This window comes from Populus trichocarpa, chromosome 10, assembly GCF_000002775.5.
Source record: "Populus trichocarpa isolate Nisqually-1 chromosome 10, P.trichocarpa_v4.1, whole genome shotgun sequence".
NCBI classification, from domain to species: domain Eukaryota; kingdom Viridiplantae; phylum Streptophyta; class Magnoliopsida; order Malpighiales; family Salicaceae; genus Populus; species Populus trichocarpa.
Genome location: NC_037294.2, coordinates 11,939,234 through 11,963,050, shown reverse-complemented (window position 1 = coordinate 11,963,050; position 23,817 = coordinate 11,939,234). Strand labels below are relative to the sequence as shown.

At 33.2% G+C, this 23,817-nt stretch overlaps 2 protein-coding genes across 3 annotated transcripts; both read left to right on the top strand.

Moving 5' to 3' along the window:
• Positions 1 to 5,607: 5,607 nt before the first annotated feature.
• On the top strand, positions 5,608 to 8,716 carry LOC7459059 (uncharacterized). Its single transcript, XM_052456375.1, has 5 exons — positions 5,608 to 5,841; positions 5,940 to 6,098; positions 6,199 to 6,279; positions 8,095 to 8,218; positions 8,308 to 8,716. The coding sequence occupies exons 1-5, from the start codon at positions 5,699 to 5,701 to the stop codon at positions 8,353 to 8,355; spliced, it is 555 nt and encodes a 184-aa protein (XP_052312335.1). The 5' UTR covers positions 5,608 to 5,698; the 3' UTR covers positions 8,356 to 8,716.
• Positions 8,717 to 16,947: 8,231 nt separating this feature from the next.
• LOC7459058 (nucleobase-ascorbate transporter 6) lies at positions 16,948 to 22,331 on the top strand. 2 transcript variants are annotated; one of them, XR_008060322.1, is made up of 15 exons: positions 16,948 to 17,603; positions 18,105 to 18,202; positions 18,284 to 18,460; positions 18,547 to 18,647; positions 18,939 to 19,014; positions 19,116 to 19,175; positions 19,318 to 19,502; positions 19,772 to 19,868; positions 20,272 to 20,358; positions 20,640 to 20,698; positions 20,825 to 20,916; positions 20,987 to 21,064; positions 21,152 to 21,312; positions 21,400 to 21,755; positions 21,981 to 22,331. XR_008060322.1 is itself a non-coding variant. In XM_052456374.1 (14 exons), the coding sequence occupies exons 1-14, from the start codon at positions 17,489 to 17,491 to the stop codon at positions 21,616 to 21,618; spliced, it is 1,605 nt and encodes a 534-aa protein (XP_052312334.1). In that variant the 5' UTR covers positions 16,948 to 17,488; the 3' UTR covers positions 21,619 to 21,783. The 2 variants fall into 2 exon arrangements, 1 of the variants encoding a protein (XP_052312334.1); XM_052456374.1 differs by lacking the exon at positions 21,981 to 22,331 and having other exon boundaries at positions 21,400 to 21,783.
• The last annotated feature ends 1,486 nt before the right edge of the window (positions 22,332 to 23,817 follow it).

Genomic DNA, 23,817 nt, shown 5'->3' with positions numbered 1-23,817 from the left:
TATTAGTTCTGAAAAAACTCAACCTCATAATTATTATATAAAAAAAGTCTTTTTATTTTTATTGGAACAAGTATTTCTCTTTTTATTGTTACTTTTTTTTTCTTTTTATCTTTTCTGATGAATATTATTTAGAGTTCCTTTATATCATAGTAATGATGGTTTTTGAAAATGTTGTTTTACTTTGAAATATAATAAAATAATATTTTTTATTTTTAAAAATTTATTTTTAATAATAGTATATTGATTTGAAAATATAAAAAAATACTTAAAAAAAAAAAACAAGCATGCTATAATTGCCTTACGTAGTGCTTTTCTTTATTAATTAGCCGTTCAGTACCAGTATCTGTTATTTTCATTTATGGTGATGGTGATGGGAACACCCTGCATGTGCCCGTCACTTCTTTATATTTGAAAAAATAAAAAATTGGTGAAGCACTGTATGCTTTTATAAAATTACTTATTTAGTAATCAGAGAATGAGTAAATTCATTTTTTCGGAAATAAATAAATAGATTATTGAATTAGTTTAACCACCCGGATTTTCTTCTTGAAGAGGTCTGACTCCTTACTCTTGTATTGACATTTTATCTCAATTACACCCCTTTATTTCTTAATAAATTATTAATAATTTTGTGTTGGCTTTCGATGGATAAAATTCTTATGAATTTTTTAACTACGGTATAAAAATTTTGCTTTTGACTATTTTGAAGAAATAGGTTTTATTTCGATATGCCAGAAAACATTTGAGAATACCTCTTGTTCAAAAAGTTTAAAGAAATTATTTAGAACTGTCACTCCATCAATCCATTCCCTTTTGATTTTTTTAATCAAGGTAAATATCCTTTATAATTTCCTGGTTAAAAAAAATGAAAAAAGTGAATAACTCAATACAACTAAAAAAGTATTTAAATTATTTAATAAAAATAAGTAATCAAGTATTTTTTATAATTTTTTTTTATATATATATTATTGTACGACTATATAACTATGTATAAATTGAATATAATATATATATATATATATATATATAATTATTGAATAATAATTTATTTTTTTATTCTATTTTTTTTCCACGAGTAGTTTCATATTTTAATATTATAATTATCATTTGATGTTGACAATGACATTGATGCCTCACGCTTGTAAGTTTTGAAAAAGGAAAAAAACACAGACATTATGACAACGTTTAAAAAACCTCAGATGAGATTTTTGGTTAAAGAATTTTTGAACGGAGAAGATTTTATTTCTCTGACTTTTTTTTTAATATATTAAAAATTTATTACAACGATGATCATCTGTTTCTTCAATGTCTGATTTTAGTCCTGCGTGTCATAATATTCATGAAAACAATGCAATGCAAGTGTATGCGTTGTAATTATTTTTTAAAATGTTTTTTATTTAAAAATATATTAAAATAATATTTTTTTATTAATTTTTAAAAATTATTTTTGATATTAGTGCATCAAAATAATTTAAAAATATCAAAAAATATTAATTTAAAACAAAAATAAATAAAAAAATTTTAAAATTTTTCCAAAACGCAAAAACTAAAACTACTTAAAATACTTCAATTGCAATAATCACAGGGACTATTGTTAATGGTACTTTTATGCCTTTAGTGAGATAGCTTTTAGAAAAGGAAGACATGCCCAATAATTCTGGTTTGATGAAAAAGAATCTGTCAATTAACAAGCATATATGGTGGTGCAGAGTTTTGGTTTGAAGCTTCTATGCAATTTTTAGAGGGCGACTGGAAGTCAAATTAAAGTAGTTATTTTTAAAAAATTTATTTTTTTTATTTAGAAATATATTAAAATATTTTTTTTAATTTTTAAAAGAATTATATTTAACATCAAAACAATTCAAAAATATATTTGAATATACTATTTCAAACACCTTCTTACTTTAGTTAGCCTAGAAAACTCATGACACCCTCCTTGATTTAGAGTAATAATAAACTGATTTAATCATAGAGTAATCTTTTTTCCAAGAAATAGCTAAGGCATGAAAGAGAAACAGATTACACAAGTCAACTCGTTGATCAGCAGTAAGCATCGGCAGAAATAAGTAAGGGTCCCATGATGTTGAAATTATGTGTTGTCCCAGGATGATGCGTGTAAGAAGAATACTCCTGCATCCATTATATGATATGACACCTTACCTGAAAGCAAGTCATGATCATCCTGTGACGGTGAGATCCAGCATCACAAGAAATATCTACTTATTAAAAACGTTAATTTGCTGTGACCATGATTTCTCTCCATCCTTCCATCAATGTCCACATGATTTTCCGGTGATATAAGAACAAGACTGTCAGATTATCCTGGAGGGCAGGTGGGGATGAGTTTCAGCCATGTCTTCAAGCAGCCCCCGGCTATTTGTCCAGGTGCTCTTGAGTGTACTAGACAGACTACTCGTAGTTTCTTGAACATTCGTAATTTTACAGACCTGCCGACAAAGTATGCACAGAATTGTATGCAAGCATCTGGTGTTTGCTGCTTTGAATTTTTGTGTATGGGAGCTGTCATGCACCTGCCATGGATTTTAATATGTGTTGTGTTACTATAATGCTTCGTCGATATTATGAATCAGACAGGACCAGCCAGTGGAGATCTACTGTCGTGGCTCACAAAAGTAGAGCTCCTATCTATCATTGGTCGTCTCTGGTGTATTTTTTTAACTTTGCCATGATGGCATATATTATAAATTAACTAATTTAATTTCTCCAGCCAATAGCTACAAGTGAAATTCGATTGGCTACCTTGGGAATACGTACTTCAGATCCAATCTGGACCTCTAATTGTATGACGTGTATGGTCGCACCCAGAGCACGTACAGAAGGGTTCATGTGTAGTATATCCCAGGGATTGAAGTACTAACACGTGGCTCACCGACAAAATAGTAACCAGCAACGGGTGCTGTCAACTTGTTTCATCTACCAGCCTTTCGTTGAATCCTGAAGTAGCTAAAGTTAGAGAGTGGTGTCGTTTTATCACAGTGCGCATCTAAATCTCTTTGTTTTTTAAAAACAAAAAAAAAATCATTAAGTTTTTGGATCACATAATTAAAATAAAGATTTCCTCCATCTCTGAATCTCTTTAGCACGATGACAAATTAATCACCCGACTCAGATGAAAATGTATTTTTTTAAAAAAATATAATATAAATATTATCAAATCTAATCTGATATTCATTATAACCTAATTCAAAATATATATTTATACTACATAGATATATCTGTATAATATATAGATTTTTTTATGTAATATAACATGCACATATCTCAATAATAATATAAAAAACATAAATATTTATAATATTATCATTTAATATATATATATATATATATATTGACTATTTTATTTTCTATTAAGTGATAAATATCAATTAATAATAAATACATACCCGAAATCTGATAAATAACTTATAAATATTTAAATTTCTTACATAGTAAGGAAAATTAGAGTATAAATATGAAGATTAAACTCATCAATACCATTTTCATCCTTAGTCTTAATATTCCCAAGTAAAAAATTCATAAGATCAAGTTGCTAGACATAGATAATTTAGTAAAGGCAAGATTCTTCTAATTATGAGAGGCATACATCCCTGAACCCATCACTGGAAAAAAAAAAAAAAAACCTTTTGTACGGAATGCAAGTCAAAATTATTAGGATGTCCAGAATTCAAAAAATATCAATTATCAATTAATTATTAAATTTAAAAGAAATTATAAAAATAAATTATTGAGCGATGGCTATGGACCCGACACCTGCCTAGCAAATCCGACAAGCAGCAGTAGCAATTCGTCTGAGGCACGGATCGTGCGGGAGACTACAAACATTTTTATAATGTCGATGTGTTAAGAAGACAAAAAAACAAAAATACTATGTTAAGAGAGGGCACGAGGCAAACCGACACTGGCGCTTGCATATAAAACGAACATGGCGATGCAGGCCGTGGCTGAAAAGGAGGAGCGGGTGAGTGGTGGCTACCTAACTAGGAGAAAATGATAATTATTGTAGGGACCACAGTATAGGTAGGTACTATTTTGCCCCAGTTCTAGTGGTCAGAGGGGGTGAAGGGCCACGATGACGGTGCTGCTCATTTCCAGAAAAAAATATATTAAAAAAGTCTTGCTTATAGTACGGAGAAAGCTACCAAACGTTTGAAAAAGGGTCCCCTGTTTTTATTTAATTAATAAATTCGATTCTTACCAAAAGGAGTTGAAAGTTGAAACTGTCAGCTCCGACCATGGTAATTGGAACTGTTGATCCCATACCCAGGCACTGTTTCCTTGTTTTTAAGCTTCTACCTTTTTTTTCTTTCTTTCTCTACCTGACACCTGGCAACTGCACAGGTGACCAGCATAAGATTTCCAATGGCAGGGAAGTAATTCCATGGATACTCCAACAAAAATATCATCGTACAATTCTTTTGAAAATTCAAGTGTGATTTAATGTTTTGATAAAAAATTATAATTTTTTAGAATTATTATTTTAATCTGAATCAAATTTTTTTAACCATAAACTTGTTTAGCATTTACATTTACTAAATCATTTACATATCTATCAATAAAATGTTCATCTAATAGTTAAGGCATTATAGTATAAGAATACAAATTCTATTTTTATGAAACGGAATTGTTGGGAGGGCAGCCACAAATCCTGAACAAAACCAGTCTCATCCTTTAAAAATAAAAAAAATATGAAGATATTCAAATAAAAAAAAATCATTTACATATACTATCTAAAAGAAATTATTATTTACTTGTGTTAAAATCATATTTTGCTGTTCAAAATCATTTATTATTAAAAGCCTCGCGGCACCAACTTTTTACATAGGTTTCTAGCTCTCAATTTATCGTGTATCCAAGGCTGTTATCAAGTTAATATTCTTATATTTACTTTACATTATTCCTTCTACGAGGCCCGTATCCATCATTCATGAGTCGTGGCCCATTTGTTAGCCTTTTTAGCCAATATGAAATCCCAGTTAATTTCTTTTAACGCCATTTTCTTGAGCATTTGTTTTTTTTTCCTGGTATTTTTATATATTTGTTAGGTTTGCAGCCTAGATAAAATGGAAAAAAAAAATAAAAAAAAGAAGCAGAGCTTGAGAGGATATTTGAGGGCGTGTTACAGAGCTCCTCTCAAAATAGCTTGCCAGAAGCACAAGAATACATTTAAAAAGTATCTAAAAAAATAAAAGCAAAACCTATGTCAAATATCTTCTTATACGTGGTGCAATATATTTTTATAAAAATATATTAAAATGATATATTTTTTTGAATTTTTAACATCATAAATTAAAATAATAAAAAATAAGAGATATGTGGCTCGTATAAGAATCTTGACTTAATATCAAATCGAGAGATGTAGATTTATATAAAACTAAGAATTTTGTAAATGGACGCCTCCTCATATTTTATACTAATTTAAGGCTATTATTTATCAACGATAAACAAAATTTATAAAGGACGTAATATTACTATCTAAAAAACAAAATAAGATAAAACAGTATTAAATTTGGGCTGAACAACCCCAGCCCACATAGTTAAATGGGCCAGAGGCCATATGAACCCAAATTAACCCACAAAATGTAGCTCTCCAACATAACAACCCAAAAAACACAAGGAAAAGAAGAAGAAGCTGGTGAAAGCAAAGCTCAATCAAGAGCAGGAACTATCGACAGCAGCCATGGCAATGGAAGGTAGCAACATCAACAGCAACAGAGAAGACTTTACGGTGGGTTGCTTGCTTTCTATCAAAACCACCTTAGGCGAAGAGTTTCATGGACAAGTCATTACCTTTGACCGGCCCTCCAACATCCTCGTTCTTCATATCCTCCACTCTAATTTTTCCTTCTCTTTTCTATTGCTTTAAAACATCAGTATTTTTATGTTTCTTCTTTGAGATTTCTTAACTATTTTATTTCACAAGAGGGATCGAAACCTGGTCCGAAGAAAAACATAAGGTTTTTGAAAGCAAATTATATAAAGGAGTTTTCTTTTCTGGGTCAAGCCGAGGACCCACTTGACATCAAGAAATGTTATATTGATCTCCACAGTCTTCAAGCCAGGGAGGAATTGGCTTTAAGGTGATTTTCATTGTAACCCATCCGGGGATTTGTGTTTTCTTTAAAAAAAAAAAAACAATAATCAAGTTTTTGTAAAGTTTTGATTGGACTGGATTTGCAGGCAAGCAGAAGCAGATGCTGAGAGGATTGGAGTGGGTGTCACTGCTGAGGCACAGGGCATTTTTTATGCCTTGTCTAAGACGTATGTGCCCTTATCCTTACTCCTGTGGTGTTATATCTTGTTGCTTGCAAGCGTATTATGCCTCTAAACTTTAGCTTGTTCATTGAAGTCACATAATTTAGCATACCCAAATCGTTAAAAAGTGGGATGGGTTTCAAGTTTTACTAACATATAATGTAAGAGGTTGTAGATATTATATCTGTAGAAGCATGTTCTTCTAGCATTATGATGAGAAGATACGCACTTGTAAGGTGGAAAGAGAGCTTCTTGCTTGGTCATTGTTATGGCAGGAGAATATCATGGATAATCTTAATCTATGCTATCCTTGCCCTGCAATTCATATCATTGAGTTTATCAAATTGACAAACCTGTTTCTCCAATGCTCTTTTATGGATTTCGTATGCTCTTGCTTTCTGAACTGCCATAGATACATTATTGATGAAACATTAATGTGCTGAACTTTGACAACGTTGTCAATATAGATTCACATAGTTTAGAGAAGTCAGTATTAGAGGGTGAGAAATGAAGTGCATATTTAGGGGCTTGAAAGGTTAGAAATTTGTATTATGTTGCTAATATTTGGCTGACGAGCTAAGGAGATGTAGGCCATGGCGCAATGCTGCATGACCTATGCTGGAGCTGAACAAGGGTTCTGATGATAATATGAAACAGAAAATGCTATAAGATGAGGTGTGCATGGATAGTGTAAATGAATTGGATTCATATGTTAGGATTGATTCAGAATTGAATGGATATGATTGTTTTGCTTATTGATGACTTAATCGACTGGTTTTTGAGTTGGGACTGAGTAGAGAAATATGCCTCATGTATTCTGTAATTGGCTGGGATTTGTTATATAGAAATATTGGGGGCTTCAAACTGATGCAAAATGTATGAGTTGCTTAGGGTCTGACTATGATTAAGGATAACTAAGTTCGAAAGCAAAGGATAGATTCTCTGAACGAGATCAAGATGCAGAATTTCTGGGACAGCTGCAAAAAACGATTTAGGGTTTGTTTGTGGTGGTTTAATTAGAAAATATGAATTTGAAAATATGCATAACTTGGGGCTTTTATTGGTATAATGCGGGAGTTCAGAGGTTGGTTGGAGAGAGAAAGGGAGGCCTGCATACTATTGGCATGAATACTCCTCTCACAGGCAGTCCTTGACTGCTAGTTTCATTTGTAGTGGTTGGATCTGCTATATCAAATGATTCTCCTTGTTGTAATTCAATTCATTTCCTTAATTAACAGATTTCTTTTTTATCCAAGAAATTCTTCAGTATAAAGTGAAGTTGAGGAGTGCTAACCAGTTGGATAAGCTTTCCTATGGAGCCACTGGTTTAAGTAATGGTGAACCATGCTTGGATTATGAATTGGTACATCGACGAGTCATTAATTAACAATAACCTAAACAGGCTATTTTTTCGAGTGATTTATTTGTTTATACTGTTGGGGTTCTATTATATGAACTATATTCATTTATACTGGAGGGGTCTTGTTTATATATGAACTTGTGGTGTTTAACGAAATGAATGTGCTAGTAACAACATATAAATGCTAAAATTTGCTGTACACTTGTAAACTACCATTTGACTTCCACGATCTTGTGTGAAAGCACAAATAAGCTGATTTTTTGTTTTTGTTTTCGAGTGTATGTACATGTGTTCTTGGCTGAATAAGCTTATGAGGTTGTTCATTGCCTTTGTCTTGTTGTGTCATTTTAAGTGGGCTATGAATTGTCCTCAATTTTCTGTATTGTATATTCTTATGCAAAGTATTATTAGATCACTAACAAGTCATTAATTTCCCAATTGGTGTCAATGCATATAACCAGGCTTCCAGTTCGCTGGGACAAAACATCCATAGTTGTGATGAATGAAGTTCATGTTAGTAGTCCATACCTGCCTGAATGTGTCAGTGGAGGAACTCCTGCTGCCAATGACAGGGTGAAGAAAGTGGTAAGACGCTGAACAGGATGCAAAATTTTGATTTATTTCTAGAAATTTGAGGGGGATCAAATAATGTGCTTATTCGTGTCCCTTTACAGCTTGAGCTCGAGAGGAAGAGGTTGCAAGCTCGTGGTGCCAGTCAGTGAAGATTTTATTTTGCTTTCTGCGACTGCCTGGAAAGCACCTCGTGTAACGGATTAGCGTGGGTACCCAACCTGAGGTACAGCCATCTCTGGGAAAAGCATGATTCCTTAAGCTAAGACCATTCAGATTTTCTTGACAAGGGAATTTTAGTTTTCACCTAGACATTAATTTGTAGCTATTCTTTCATGGTTCTGCTTCTGGCGTTTTAGTTGTATCATTATTGAGTGTTCTGGAGCAAAGCAAAGGTAAGTGATCCGGTTTTCTTTAGCTATAAATTAATAGCGTGTTGCAACATCCGCAGATGTATGTGAAACAAGTCTGCCACCAACCAGTATCAAGAAATACACGAGTCATTTTCTTCTCTGTCGTCAGCATTGAGCTACTACCATATTAGTTTTGTGTAAATTCGGTATTAGGCGCGGTACCTGGGCATGTGATGTTTTGTTCTCAAGTTGAAAGAAAGATGACCCTTTCCATTGCCACAGAGGTAAGCCCAGTGCTTTCTTTCTAGTAGTAGCTATCTGTCTAAATCAAGTCATTCCATGGGAGAAAGTAGAATGGAATCACTGGTTAGCGTTTTTTATATCAACACTTTAAATTATAAGAAAAAAAATATTTATAACATATTATTATATTAACACATATGGCTGGGCGCTGATGCTTCCAGACTCTAGACCCATCTTGAGATTGGGCGTGGACGCCTCCACACCCACCTTGGCTGTGGGCATGGCTGTGTGGCCCAACCCGAAGTTGGGCATGGACGCGTCCAAACCCAACTTAGAGTTGGGCGTGGAAGCGTCCATGCCCACCTCCGCCCAACTTGGGGTTGGGCGTGGACGCGTGCCCCAACCCCAAGTTGGGCGTGCACCACGTGGCAGTGGGGCTGCCATAGCCACTCAGGCCTTTTGTCAAGACCCAAGCGCCAGGTGGCGCTTGGGTGTGCCCCTCGCATTGGAGCCGCCCAAGCATTAGGTGGCGCTCAGGTGTGCCCAAACACCACGTGGTGCGTGGGTCATGACAAAGGGTCTGAGGCAGACCTGTTTGTCTTGGGTCCGGCGTCATACACCCAGCTCAATGGGTATGGCGAGACCCAATTTTATTGGGTCAAGATAAAGGATTTTAAATATTTTAATTTTTACTATAATTAAAAGTATTTCTATAAAAAATAGTATTATTTGTGGTATAAATATTTTAAATTTTATTATAATTAAAAAGATTACTATAAAAAAAAGTATTATTTGTGGTATAAATATTTTAATTTTTATTGTAATTAAAAGTATTAATATCAAAATTAGTTTTATTTGTATAATGAATAGTATTTGCGTTAAAAAATATTATTATTCTTATTAAAATTTAAAATATTCATATAAAAAATAGTATTATTTGTGGTATAAATAATATTATTTTTATTACAAGTAATGATATTATAATAACAATGGGAAGCGCCACGTGGCGCTAAGGCTGCCCTTGCACTACGTGGCGGTTGGGCTGTCATAGCCAATCGGGCTTTTTACCAAGACCAAGGCACCAGGTGATGCTTGGATCTACCCCTCGCATTGGAGGCTCCCAGGTGGCGCTCGGGCTGCCATAGCCAATCGGGCCTTTTGCCATGACCCAAGTGCCAGACCCTGCGCACTGGAGCCGCCTAGGCGCCAGGTGGCGCCCGATCTGTCTCGTGCAGGGGCTGGGCGGCTGAAGCGTCAGGTGTCCTTGCGTGGGCATCGCCAGCTCCAGGTGCCTGCTTCCCATGGCCTGCAGCCCTACCAAAACTTGTGCCGTTAATTTTTTCTTCAATCATCCCTTCAATGTCAAATGCATCCCAGCAAAAAAACAAACCCACCCCTCCTTTGCTGCCATTGCAACTCTTTATGTCAAGGACTGGGTTGCCATTACACTGCTTCAATCCACGGTGCTTTATGTCAATATAAACAATATCAAATAGGATCAGAAACACTGAGTCATTTTTATATCACGTAATAATCATGTTAAAAATAAAAACTTATAGTAATAATCATATTATAATGTGAAAGTGCCTTAATCTCGTTCACAAAAACTGAACGATAAAAACAAAATAACGCTATAAAAATATTTCATAAGTAAAAGTTATTGCATGCAAGAACTTCTTTTAAATGTGTCGCGAGAAAAAAAAAATGGCAGGATTATAAATGGATTGTCAAGATATTCAGGAAATATAATAAAATACGAATTTATTTGGAAGAAAGTTTTCAAAACCGGAGCTGAGTCTTGAAAAAGTATGACTTAACCTGTCAAGTCATTTTTCTTCAAATTTTTTTTACTTTATCCGTACTTTTTTCAAAAAAAAAAAAAAACACGTATGCTTCATTGGTTATTGGTTATTGGTTATTATTACTGCTTAGTGGTGCTGGCGCTACGATACGGTTATTACTGCTCAGTGATCAACTAAATAAATTGTTTTTATTTAAATTATATTGAAAATAATAATAATAATAGCAAATAGGAAAACAAAGATGTTAAAAAAACCGATCAATGAGGATAAAAAAAACAATACACTATCAACTTAGTTTTAGAACGATAAAATTAAAAGGAACAAAATTTTTATAAAATAAAATTATAAAAATAAAGATTAGATTTTAAACACAAATACATGATCAAATAAACTTGAACATGTTAAATTTTTCAATGCTGTTTTTTACATAAAAAATCATAAATATAAATCGAAAAACTTATGCAAGCATCCAATTAAATAAACACCTAACTATTGTGTAAATAAACAAAAAAGAAGAAGTTATCAATGATAAATAAAAACATAATTGAAAAAATTAAGATACCATTGTAAATAAATATATTTAATATCACAACACGAGTTATTTACTTGGTTGTGTCTAATGAATTTACTTATAAAAATTAATTTGTAATAGAGATTGACACACATAAAATTTATTGAACAAAATCAAAGTAAAAAAAATTATGCAAGGTTGCACGTATTAAAAAATATTATAGAAATATATTTAATCAATATAAAAAATATAAAAAAATTATAGATAGAACATACTAACATTTGAAAAAATTAAATACACCCAGTATAATAAAAAAATAATTATTATTCAAGAAAGGCTAAAAAATATCCAAAAACAAATCATGGAAAAGGGGTATTAATTAAAATTTAAAAGTTATAAAAAATATTTTAAAAAAACACATAAAAATCTATTTATATAAAAAAATAATATTTTAATATATTTTTAAATAAAAAATAATTTAAAAAGTAATCGTTATAAGTTACAAGTAATACCTATACATGATGAGAAATGAAAATCATGGGCTCTAATTTGGTAAAGCTTATGGGCTGGCCTGTTTGTAGAATATCCCTATTTGAGATTTATTTGAATTGCAAATTATTAAAAAAAAACTCTAAAAGATATAGGAAAAATAATGTGCACTCCCCATCACATAGGAAAAATAATATGCATCCATACATATTTACTATTTACCGCTAAAGTGTTTTTTTTTTTTCCAAAAAAATCTTTTCCATGACTCATTAGCTATTATAGATTTGATTGGGCATGCATATGTCTTTTCTCTATTTTTACATTAAGATGACTTTATTAACAACTGAGTTTAATTTTTTTTTAATGATATTGAGCATGGATATTTAGGTTTTTTTTTCTAAAAAAAAATAGTAAACTTGAAATCAAGAAAATACAAGCCATTGATCCAGGAGGCCTTTTGGTTTTTTTATCCTTTTTTTTTTTGGTTAACTCTAGAACCATGGAGGAATTAATATTTAAATTAATATTGATATTTAGAATGATTAATTAATATTTAAATTCAAAAGGCTGATGGTGAATATAATGTCTACTTGTGGTTAAAACTGCATTTCTACTGTATTGTTAGAAGTTTCGTCACATCTTCTTCTTCCAGGTGTGATACGTGTCGACGGTGGTTAACCAGTTTATCGCCTTTAAGCATTTTTTTATGGAGGATTTTGCTTTTTTTTTTTCATCTTCTATGGAGTTAATCTTGATCTTATGATCAAGATATCGGGTTTCAAAAATTGACACGAGTTGATTTTGGTTTTTTAGGTCTCTCTATAAAATTAATTTATTTTTAATTTCATCATTAAACATTTGATTTTTTGAAATTGATTTTCATGTTTTTTTTTTTCACTTTTCTTTATGTGGAGTTATCTCAATTTTATTCTCATGGTTATGGTATTCACAGGTTAACTTGAGTTAACTATGATTTTTTTTTCTTTATTTTTCTTGGTTTCATCACTCAATATTTTTTTTACTGAGAATCATTGCTATTTTGGGTTTGCTTTTTGTGCGGTCAGTCTCTGTCCCATGATCATTTTCATGATTTACAAGGGTTCACATTGGTTGACCTTAATATTCTTTAGATTATTTTTTAAAATTATTTTTTTTTAATTTCATCCATTAACATTTAATTTTAAAAAAAATTGATCTCCGTGCTCTCTTTTTTCACCTTCCTTTCATATTTAATTTTTTAATAAATTTAAATATCTTAATCTTAGTTATTTATTGATCAGATATCGATTTATTTAACTACAAAAATATTTAAATATTATAATTTATAATTAAAAATTGTTTTATGTCCAATAAAAAAACTTGTATATTTTTTTACCAAGAAATAAAACTAACTCACAACGGATCACGAGCCATGTAACTAGTCTATAAGATATAATTTCAAGCCTGGGTGAAAATGGACTCCAACAGGGACTTGAAAACATAGCAAGACTGTAAGAGTAATAATATAAAGCCGCACGAAAAAAAAATGTATTTGCCCAATCGGTGTAGTGTACCGAGGCCGATCCCTGTAAGAGATGGAAAAAAGATCGAATTGTCGGTTGCTAAAACAGGCTAGCAATTGACCTCATTCCTTGATTAGCTAGTTAGGTACTCAATTCGCTAATCCCTACCAACCCAATAAAACAAAGATCAGAGTTAATATAAGGGGTTTAGTTTCAATTATTAGATTTTAAGTTTATTTTCTAAAGGTTTCTGTTTGAGTTTTACAAGCTTCAGGATTATTGAAGACTTACATAATCGTTAATTTTAGAACCCATACGATTAGTCAAAATACATATAAGTTGTCCTAAATATTTATATTAATAAAAAAAAATAGAAGGAATGAGCTTTCCCGACGCTTGCTTCGAAGAGATAAGAATCCATGTTTTAAAACAAAAACAAATATATATTATAAAAGTGAGTTTAGTGTATTTAGTTTGATGGTAAGAAAACCGATGGGGGGATGAACTTGTTAGACAGAAGAAAGAATAGGGAGAAATTATCAAGATTTTGGAAGTTGGGGGTCTAATAACAATTAGTGTATGTATAGGTAAAGGCAAGAAAAACTAGGCGTGGATGATCCCTTTTCTGTGTAGGATGCTCTCTCCTTTTACTAAAGTTAATGAATACTATATTTATTCATTTGCCAATGGCTTCTTAAAGAGTTGAGTCTTCTTCTTTTGCAGAGCAGGGAGGGATTCCTTCCCATAGTAATTTGTGTCGGTGGGGTCGCAAAGCACACAGTGAAAGTTTCACTTTCACCTAGTTTTGTTCTCCGCGGCGCCGAAACTAAACAAATTCTACTGAAAACAAGCACTTACTTTCCTTGTTCGATCCCTTCCATCGTTCAGAGACGTGGATCCTCGAACCTGTTTAGGATAATGCAGTGCTTTTTAAAATATATATTTTTTAATTTTTAATTATTTTTTTAATATTTTTATAATCTAAATTTTTTTTTGTTAATCTAAATTGTTTATCAAATTAATTCTAAGAAAAATTGTTTTATCAACGTGTGACTTCTGTTTTTAATATTTGAAAGAGCTGATTGCCAGAAATATTTTTCAATTTTAAATACGACTTGCAGGTTGTATAGTATAAGTGAGGGTCGATGGTTTTTCTCTTCAGATGTTTCAGCGAAGGGATGTGTGATTTTAATTTTTAAGATGCGTAATTACAAGAAAGGTACGAAGGTATCTTTTCTCTTTAAACTACGAGGAAAAAGACGACCATCATTCGAAATTAAAGAGGGTATTGGAAGCAGTGGACGTGGCAGATTTTGACATCTGGTCCGCTTCTCCCTCGACACTGAATTAACGCGGTCGCAGGAAGCGCTTTTGTTGCTTTTCATTTCTAGACAGCTTTTTCTTTCCTCTCGACTGCGTTTGACATTGCGTTTGTAACTGCGTTTCATCAAATTTTGAATTTTTTTTTAAAAATTGAATGCGGTTTGTACTTTTTGGATCGTTTTGATGTGCTGATGTCAAAAATAATTTTTAAAAAATGAAAAAAATATCATTGACATGTATTTCGGCACGAAAAGCTATTTGAAAAGCACCCGCAACCACACTCCAAACACGCTCTAAATGTAATATTAATAAAGTTAATTACTTTGATAACAATTTTATTATCATTGAATATTTATATGATTATTAATTTTAAAATTATAAAATTAATTGAGATATATACAAGTTAATCTAGATATTTATATTAATTTAAAAAAAAACATGATTAAAAAACGACAAACCATATGACTTTCCAAGTTACACTCGAAAATATAAAAATAAATCGTTTTTAATTTTATGCGCTAAGTTGATCACTAAAAATCCCTATTTTTACTATATATTTAAGGAGATTACAAGACTATATTTTCTAACATCCTCAATATATATATATGTCCAAAGTTTGGTCTGTTTAAAAATTTAATTCCAAATAATAACATAAAAAAAAGCATGCGTATTCGAATATAATTTATATCATTGCGTATTCGAATATATATATCCAAAGTTTGAGTGATAAATAAAAAAGCATAAGATATCCATTGGGAATTAATAGATTTTTACCATGCAAGAATAATTAGATACTCCTTAAAACTAACCTATACTTTATAGGGAGTATACTTTATGTGGCATATATAGAATATTGACCGGTATCTACATACATGCAACATGACTGAGAATGCGTGAATCATGAGTACTGCACGAAGAATGTTTTATAAATTATATCTTAAAATTTATTTAATAATTTAAATTTTTATGTTAAAATAAATTGAATTTGATTATTTTTATTTATTTGATAAAAATTAAGTATAAAATAGTATGATGTTATTTAATTTCAAATAATATTAATTTTTAAAAATATATTAAAAAATAATATAAATTATACCTTAAAATTTTATTTAATTATTTAAAATTTTAAATTAAAATATTTTTTATTTTATAAGTTTTATCTGACCGATGACATTCACCAGAGAAACAGCTTAGCTGCTGCTCCTACAGCGACTTTCTTTTTAATTTACTACTTTGTTCACCGAAATCCTTGCCTGGACCACCTAGCGCCATTGACTTTGTTCAATCTCGGTAGCCAGTCGTATCGAGCACCTCTATGCATTCCACTCGTATCGAGCACCTCCTACTATTTAGAAACAGGGTTGAAGGTGTTAGGGGATATAATAATAATTGTTTTTTAAAATATTTTTTTATTTATAAATATATTAAAATAATATTATTTTTATTTTTTAAAATTATTTTTGATATTAATCTATCAAAATAAACTAAAAACACCAAAAAAAAAAAAAATTTAAAATAAAAAAATAAAAAAAATTTAATTTTAAAAAAAATACAAAAACAAGCCGTCATTTATTTATTTATACCATAACTAGAACACAAGATAGCCGATAGAGAGAGGGCTGAGAATTAATTTTGAATCCCTAAAAGACCATGTCCATAAATAAGTACACATCTGATCAGTCAGAGCAAAAAAACGACAGGCGGGGGCAGCAGATTGACCGGTGTTGGTGCAGGTATTAGCACATAAAACAATAAAAAACACAAATTAATAAATTAATTTCAAGTAAAAAATCTTCAAAGCATGCCAGAAACAAATACTTCCGTATACGTTTAACAATTACTTGAAGGGAAAGCCGGAAGGGACTAACCAGTCTAACAAAATGCGATCTTTTCCTTGCAACAATATAAAAAATGCTATCTTGAATGAACAATCCCTTGCTTTGTTTGGAAGAAATTGCATGCATAATATATAGGAGGAGCACTCATTGCACACTCCTTTTGAATTTTTCTTTCTTCACCACCGTAAGTAGCAGGAGTAATTTATTGCCTATCTTAGAGAGGGAGTAGCTAGCTTGAAACAAATTAACTAGTTGGGGTGATACAAGCAAAGAAATTATAACCAATGAATCTAAGCGCATTAGGAATTTCTCAACTCTTGCTCTGAATCTGTTCTGTGTTGTAGTTTAATTAACACCCTTGTAGATTTCAAAAAATCCCCGTGTTACTGCCCAAACCATGAAATAAGCTATAGGTGTAAGATTGAGAAAGTATAAACTATGAGGGCGGAAGTGAAACATTGATGAACGTAAAGGATAGTTTACAGAAATAACGAGACTGGTAAAGGTGACGGTACTGGAGCAGCGCTTTTAAGCAACCAAGCTGTGTTCTTTACGTGAACGAAGGTGAGAGAGAGAGAGAGCGTAGACCCAACATTAATTAACAAAAAGAAAAAGAAAAAGAAAAACAGGTATGCATGTAAAGAAAAGACAGTTCGAGAGAGGAAGAGATTCCTTTGGTTTGCGCAGAGAGAGGGGGAGAGAGAGAGAGAGGAGTATAAATTTTGGTCTGTTTCTCACTTTGGAAGAGACGAGCTTTTGCTTTCTTTCTCTCTTTTCTTTCTTTCTTTCTTTCTTCCTCCATTCACACTCACTTTATTATTAAGTTGTTTGGCCTCCAAGTGGAATGGGTCTTTATTAACCTACATACTTACTTTTTTGTTGTTGTACTACGCAATTAGTAGAGTTTAGAATCGCCATGTTCTTCACTGCAATTCTTCCCATCTTTTCTTTCCGCAACCTGGTTTCACTGCTTTAACCTGTTCTCTTTAACTAATCAGTACCAGTACCATTTCCCTGCTTTAATCCTTTTTTTTATGCGTTCTTTTTGGGAGTTGTGAAATTGGGCTTTGGTAGTTTGTTATTTATTTTGGGATTTTGTACTTTTTTCTTAGAGGGATTTGGGTTTTTTTTGTAAAGATTTGGGTTATTTAGAGGGTGCAAGGACGTCTTCTGTAAAATTTCTCTGTCAGAGGAAGCAAAAGGAACAGCAAAGAGAGAAAGGATATGGCTGGAGGCGGAGGAGCCGCACCACCACCAAAACAGGAAGAGCTGCAGCCACATCCTGCTAAGGATCAGCTTCCAAATATTGCTTACTGCATTACCAGCCCTCCTCCTTGGCGTCAGTTTCTCTTTTCTTTCTTTATCTTCACTTATACTATATATATTATGAACTATGGATCACTACCACTACTACTTTTTTAATTTTATACTAGATTAGTAACCCAATGTTATGCATTTCATCACCCCGTTTGATGTTCTTTTTTACCTTCCCCCTGTTTTTCTAGTTACCACCTTTTTATCTGTGCTATTCCTGTCTACATCCCCCCTGTTTTCCTGTTCCCATTTTGGTTTATTTGGTCGCTGTTCTTCTTTCTTTTTCTGTCTGTTTTTTAATCCTTTCATAGTGATTCCTGACCCGTTCATATTGTTCTGGGTGCAAAATCAGTTAATTTTGAAATTTTGGTCATGTAGGATTTCTGATTTTCTTTTGCTTGTATTGGCATTTGTTGCAGTTGCTATGAATTTGATGGAGTCCATCTGCATGTTTATTTTGTTTTATAATCCATCCTTCATTTGTTTATTGATTTGATGATATTTGGGGTTGTTTCAAAAAATGCAGCTGAGGCAATTCTACTTGGCTTCCAACACTACTTGGTGATGCTTGGGACAACAGTGTTTATACCCACTGCTCTTGTTCCTCAGATGGGGGGAAGAAATGTAAGTGATTCTGCTCTTTGATGCTTCTTGTTTCTATGATGTATCTGTTTCTAAATTGATGTGAATTCTGACTGTTTTCAGGAGGAAAAAGCGAAGATGATTCAAACATTGCTATTTGTGGCTGGATTAAATACATTTTTCCAAACATTTTTTGGTACTCGCCTGCCTGCAGTTATTGGAGGTTCCTTTAGCTATTTGCCTGCTACCATTTCAATCGTTTTGGCTGGTCGATATAGTGAAATTTTGGATCCTGTCGAGGTTACCTTTGGATCTCTCCCCTACGTAGATACGGCCTTACTAAACTTCGTGCTTGTATGTTTCTTAATTGTTCAATTGCGTTGCAGAGATTTGAAAAGACAATGCGTGGAATTCAAGGTGCGCTCATTGTTGCCTCAACTCTCCAGATTGTCGTGGGCTTCAGTGGCCTTTGGAGAAATGTTGCAAGGTTTAATAAATCCTGGTTAATTGATTAAAAGCATTACCAGTTGTTTGTCGCAGTGTTCTTTTAAGTTCTCTAATTCAATCTGTTTGATAGGTCTCCCCTCTCATCTAGTTATGACTTCTTTTTTTCTTAATTTAGTTTTGGAATTGAAATGACTTTGGCATGATACTTGATATGCAAATAATTATCAGATTCTATAATTGGGAACGTCAGTGAATTTTTAGTTATACTGAAGAAGTTACTTGAAATGACATTAATCAATTTATGTTTTATGTCTCTCTGATACTTGGCCAGGCTCTTGAGTCCATTATCTGCCGTTCCTTTGGTTGCTCTATCTGGATTTGGCCTCTATGAATTTGGTTTCCCTCTAGTATGTATCTAAGCTCCTTTCCTCCTCCTCCTCCTTTTGTCTTGTTTAAAACTGCATCTTCTATTAGTGTTCATTAATGGCTTCGGCTTTGGGATTTCTAGGTTGCAAAATGTGTGGAGATTGGACTGCCACAGATCATCTTTCTTTTAATTTTCTCGCAGGTATGTAAACCTCTATGCAGTGCACGTTTATGTCCTTTCATTTTAACTGCATCAGAGGACTTCAAAGAGAACATCAATGATTGAACTTCTTTTTATGGAAGTTTAGTATAGTTGAGTAAATAAACTTTGACCACTTTTGCAGTATATACCCCATTGGATACGAGGGGAGATGGCTGTGTTTAATCGGTTTGCTGTTATATTCTCTGTGGTCATTGTGTGGGTTTATGCTCACCTCCTTACCGTAAGTGGGGCATATAAGAATGCAGCACACCAAACCCAAACAAGCTGCCGAACTGACCGTGCAGGAATTATAGGTGCTGCTCCTTGGTAAGGTTCTTACTGAATCTCCATTTAACTTGAACTTACTGTGATATAGCATCATGTTAACCATACGGATGAGTAACAAAGGTTTTTCCTTGAAGCGGCTAATTACAGTGTTATATAGTAATATAAAGGATATTTCTTACAAGTCACAGCTCTAGTTATTGGCTGCAGTTCATGGTGGTATGATACTAGTAGAGGAATAAAAGGTCAAAATGAAGTGTGTTTTTTGTGCTCACTGATCCTCGTTGTTTGTATAATGGTGTTTTGTGTAGGATAAGAGTTCCATACCCTTTCCAATGGGGAGCTCCTACTTTTGATGCTGGAGAGGCTTTTGCAATGATGGCTACTTCATTTGTTGCACTAGTAGAGGTTTGGTTACTTCTAGCTGTGACTCTGAGATGCATTAATAAATGTGAATTGGCGCCTACTCCATTTAGTGGGCCCGTATTTCTTTCATTACTTCAGCTCATAGTTGTGGAACTGAACCCAACAACTTATGAAGCAGACAATTTCTCTTTAATTTAATAATTAAATCACCTCAAATCAGTGTTTTTTTTCTTTCTTCTGTGTTAAAATTCTTTGAATCACCTTATGTCTGCCTCTTGTTGATCACTAAGAAAAAACCTCTCCTTTTTAATGCTTCGCAACTCAAGTTTTTTACTCCATGAAATGTTTGTCATTGACTGACACCATGGTAGGCACTTGGCAGCTTATCTTGATTCACGATCTCTGAAATTTACTTGCTTACAATTCACTTTCTGTGGTCAAACAGTCCACTGGTGCCTTCATTGCTGTATCTAGGTATGCGAGTGCAACTCCACTTCCACCTTCTATACTTAGCCGTGGTGTTGGTTGGCAGGTATAGCTTTTATGTTTTGCACTCATCTTTGCAGTTTACTCATTTTTCAAGCACACAGAAAATCTAGAGGGTATGATTCTCTTTGAATTGAATTTCTATGGAATGGCCAGGCTCAAATCTCACCTGTCTTTTTACATTTTGAATCTAAAATGATAGGATCTCACAGAATTTTTCGTGGCTGAAGCCGCACAATTTTTATAACTGCAATGTGATTGGTTGGCTGAGTGATTTTCGGAACTGTTCTAACCCTTTTTTAATAACCTCTTTCATATTGATCCCAGGGAGTCGGAATTCTCTTTTCAGGCATATTTGGAACTGGGAGTGGATCATCAGTATCTGTGTAAGATTCATATGTAGAATCCTCCTTTTCTTTGAACTGAAAAGGCATTTTAATCTCCCGCCAAACTTGGTCCTTTTTTACCTCTCCCTCATGTTGGCATTTGAAACTTTCTTCCGTCAACTGCAGTGAAAATGCTGGATTGTTGGCACTGACACGTGTTGGCAGTCGAAGGGTTGTTCAAATATCAGCAGGGTTCATGATCTTCTTTTCCATTCTTGGTGAGTGAATCATGTAACTCTCTCTCTCTCGGTTAAAAGTACAAAATCGCTTACATGCTTTTCTATGCAGGAAAATTTGGAGCTGTTTTTGCTTCAATTCCATCTCCAATTATTGCAGCTTTATATTGCCTTTTCTTTGCATACGTTGGTATGTCTTATCAAATCTTGTGAGCTTTTACCATATGCGATTTAGTTCAAGTCCAAGCAACTCATTGTTCTTTCATTACATGAACAGGTTCAGCAGGTCTCTCTTTCCTGCAGTTTTGCAACCTAAACAGCTTCAAAACGAAGTTTATACTTGGGTTCTCTGTTTTCATGGGCTTGTCGATACCACAATACTTCAATGAGTACACAGCAATTAAAGGTTATGGGCCCGTTCACACTGGCGCAAGATGGGTAATTGTTTATGCCTTTTTCTCACTCTTGATCAGATATTTGAAATTTGTCCCGTGAGGAAACTCATGATATTGCATCTTCTGGCAGTTCAATGACATGATCAATGTGCCATTCTCATCGGAACCTTTTGTTGCCGGCTTCTTAGCAATGTTCTTGGACGTCACGTTGCATAAAAAAGACACGGCAACTAGGAAGGATAGAGGGATGCACTGGTGGGACAGGTTCCGGTCGTTCAAGACAGACACAAGAAGTGAAGAATTCTATTCCTTGCCTTTCAACCTGAACAAGTTCTTCCCATCAGTGTGATCTTCCAACATCTAATTTTGAACTTATTGTGGCTCTCTTGCCCCTAATATACATGTCTTTTCGGGCACTACACAGCAACAAGAACCTTTTTCCCTCATTTCAGATCAACATAACAAGTAAACTTTAGTGGTATAAATGTATGTATAATTATTGTTTGATTCTCTACATTTCTTCTAGCTGGCATGTTTCTTCTTGGATCTCAAATTGCTGAAGTACACCTTGGTTAGCATTAAAACATCGTTACCACTTATTATAGCTAGTTTTGGCTGTCAAGCTTTTCAAAAAAAAAAAAAAAAAAACTAAACTTTACAATTCCACACTGCCTGAATTGGCATAACCACAAGAAACTTCGGCGCGTGCAGGCAAAAGGGGTTGAGAGATGGTATTTTGCATGGTGCTCGGCAAGACAAGAAAATCAGGACAGAAGGCCCACTGAACGACGAGTCAAAGATGTTTTCTGCTTTAGGACTTGGGAGGAGGAGGTTCTTCTTCTTCTCTTCTTTTTTAGGTTTCCCTCCTTTTTCCACTTTTGCTGCATCTGGGCCAGACGGCGTGCTAACCCGCATACGGACAAAGTGAGCGGCCCATTCTAGAACCTTGGCCCACTTCTCTTGCTCATTTTTTCCCCTTCTTATATATTTCATTTCTATTTTCTTTTGGGAAATAATTCTAGTTCATGTATACAATTTCATATCTTCTCTTCTCTTCACTCTCATGATGCTTTATATATATATATATATATTCGAATACGCAATGATATAAATGTTAGTATTTGGTGGAATTAATTTATCAAATTAGAGTACTTGATCTCCCAGTGTTTTTCCCACTCGTGATGCAGTTAAATTTTGATAAAAATTAATTCTGTTCAATGCCCGGTGGCCCTCTGATTTCTTGGGAATTTTTTTTTCCGTCCACATGATATTCGAGATTGCTTCAAAAGCCTGAGTCGTAAGGAATTATTTCAAGTTTGAAAGGTCAATCTAAATAAATTTATGCAAAGTGAAAAGTAAGTTTTGTAAAATTTTGACGAGGCCAGGTTAGTTGTATGGTGTTAACGTTATCGAATGATTTAAAATATATTAACATTGAGGTTTTGTTAATGCTGTTAGGACTGAGTTGCTAATCATCAAGTTTTAATTATAATAATAACAATAAAAAAGACTCATACGTTAATCTTGTTTATCCTTGTATTCTTTTATTATGTATGAATTAATGGTATAAAACCTGAAAATTATGAACCTTGAGTACTATCACGAGTGTATGTCTATCCAAAAAATAATAATAAAAAAAGAACCATTTTGGAGATTGTCAAGATATAGTTATTACATGGATTTGGAATTATGTATTATGGAAATGATAAACAATATGATTCATGATTTCAAGGTTAATGTTTCTTTCTTGTCTAAATTGGTTGAGGGACTTCACTTTTCATTAATAATTCCATATGTTACATATTATTTAAAAATTATAACGATCATGATTCTAAAATACTTCAAATATTGAGATATAAATCGAAATGAAACATTTCAAATTCAAGATACTTTAGAATAAACAGTTATCTATATTCTTGCGAGATTTGGAGTTTTTCCGTAAAGAAAATAATCATTTTTATGTTGATACTCCTTACAGTCATGCCATGATCATGAAGTGATACACCGGGACCTAGCTAGAGATTACCGGTTCGAGTCCTTACTAATTAGTTTCACTGTAGGTATGAAGCTTTCGCTTCTCGCCCCCTATAGACCTTGCTTGCCTTAATTTGCTACAAATCTTAAGACAACTGAAAGCTTATATGATTGTTAATTTTAGGATCCGTGAGATTAGTCGAGGTACGCGAAAGCTGGCTCGGACATCCATGTTAATAATAATAAAAAAATCTTATTTGCAGATGCAAGTGAAAGCTCCGAATTAAAAGCAATTGATGATTTTGGCCTCTCCATATTCTTTGAACCAGGTACATCTTCCACGCATTGTCTGTTCTTGCCACCATTACATTACTGTATGGTACCTTTTCCAACTTAATCTAGAATTGATAGAGATTTATCTAGAATTAGAATGAAGTAACTTAATCTGGTCTTAATTTTTAATCTTAAAATTAATGTCTCCAAACAGTGAGACAATTGGCAACGTTGATTTGATAAAACGTAGACGGCATAGGTGACAAGGTGACCACAAGAAGCCGTAGTGTCTATTTCTGAT

Bases quoted from the DNA above. Each gene is read 5' to 3' on its own strand.
- LOC7459058 (XM_052456374.1), top strand. From the start codon at position 17,489: ATGGCTGGAGGCGGAGGAGCCGCACCACCACCAAAACAGGAAGAGCTG. The intron at 20,359-20,639 runs GTATAGCTTTTA...TATTGATCCCAG, and splicing joins GCCGTGGTGTTGGTTGGCAG to GGAGTCGGAATTCTCTTTTC. The intron at 21,065-21,151 runs GTATGTCTTATC...TTACATGAACAG, and splicing joins CCTTTTCTTTGCATACGTTG to GTTCAGCAGGTCTCTCTTTC.
- LOC7459059 (XM_052456375.1), top strand. From the start codon at position 5,699: ATGGCAATGGAAGGTAGCAACATCAACAGCAACAGAGAAGACTTTACG. The intron at 6,099-6,198 runs GTGATTTTCATT...CTGGATTTGCAG, and splicing joins AGGGAGGAATTGGCTTTAAG to GCAAGCAGAAGCAGATGCTG. The intron at 6,280-8,094 runs GTATGTGCCCTT...GCATATAACCAG, and splicing joins TTTTATGCCTTGTCTAAGAC to GCTTCCAGTTCGCTGGGACA.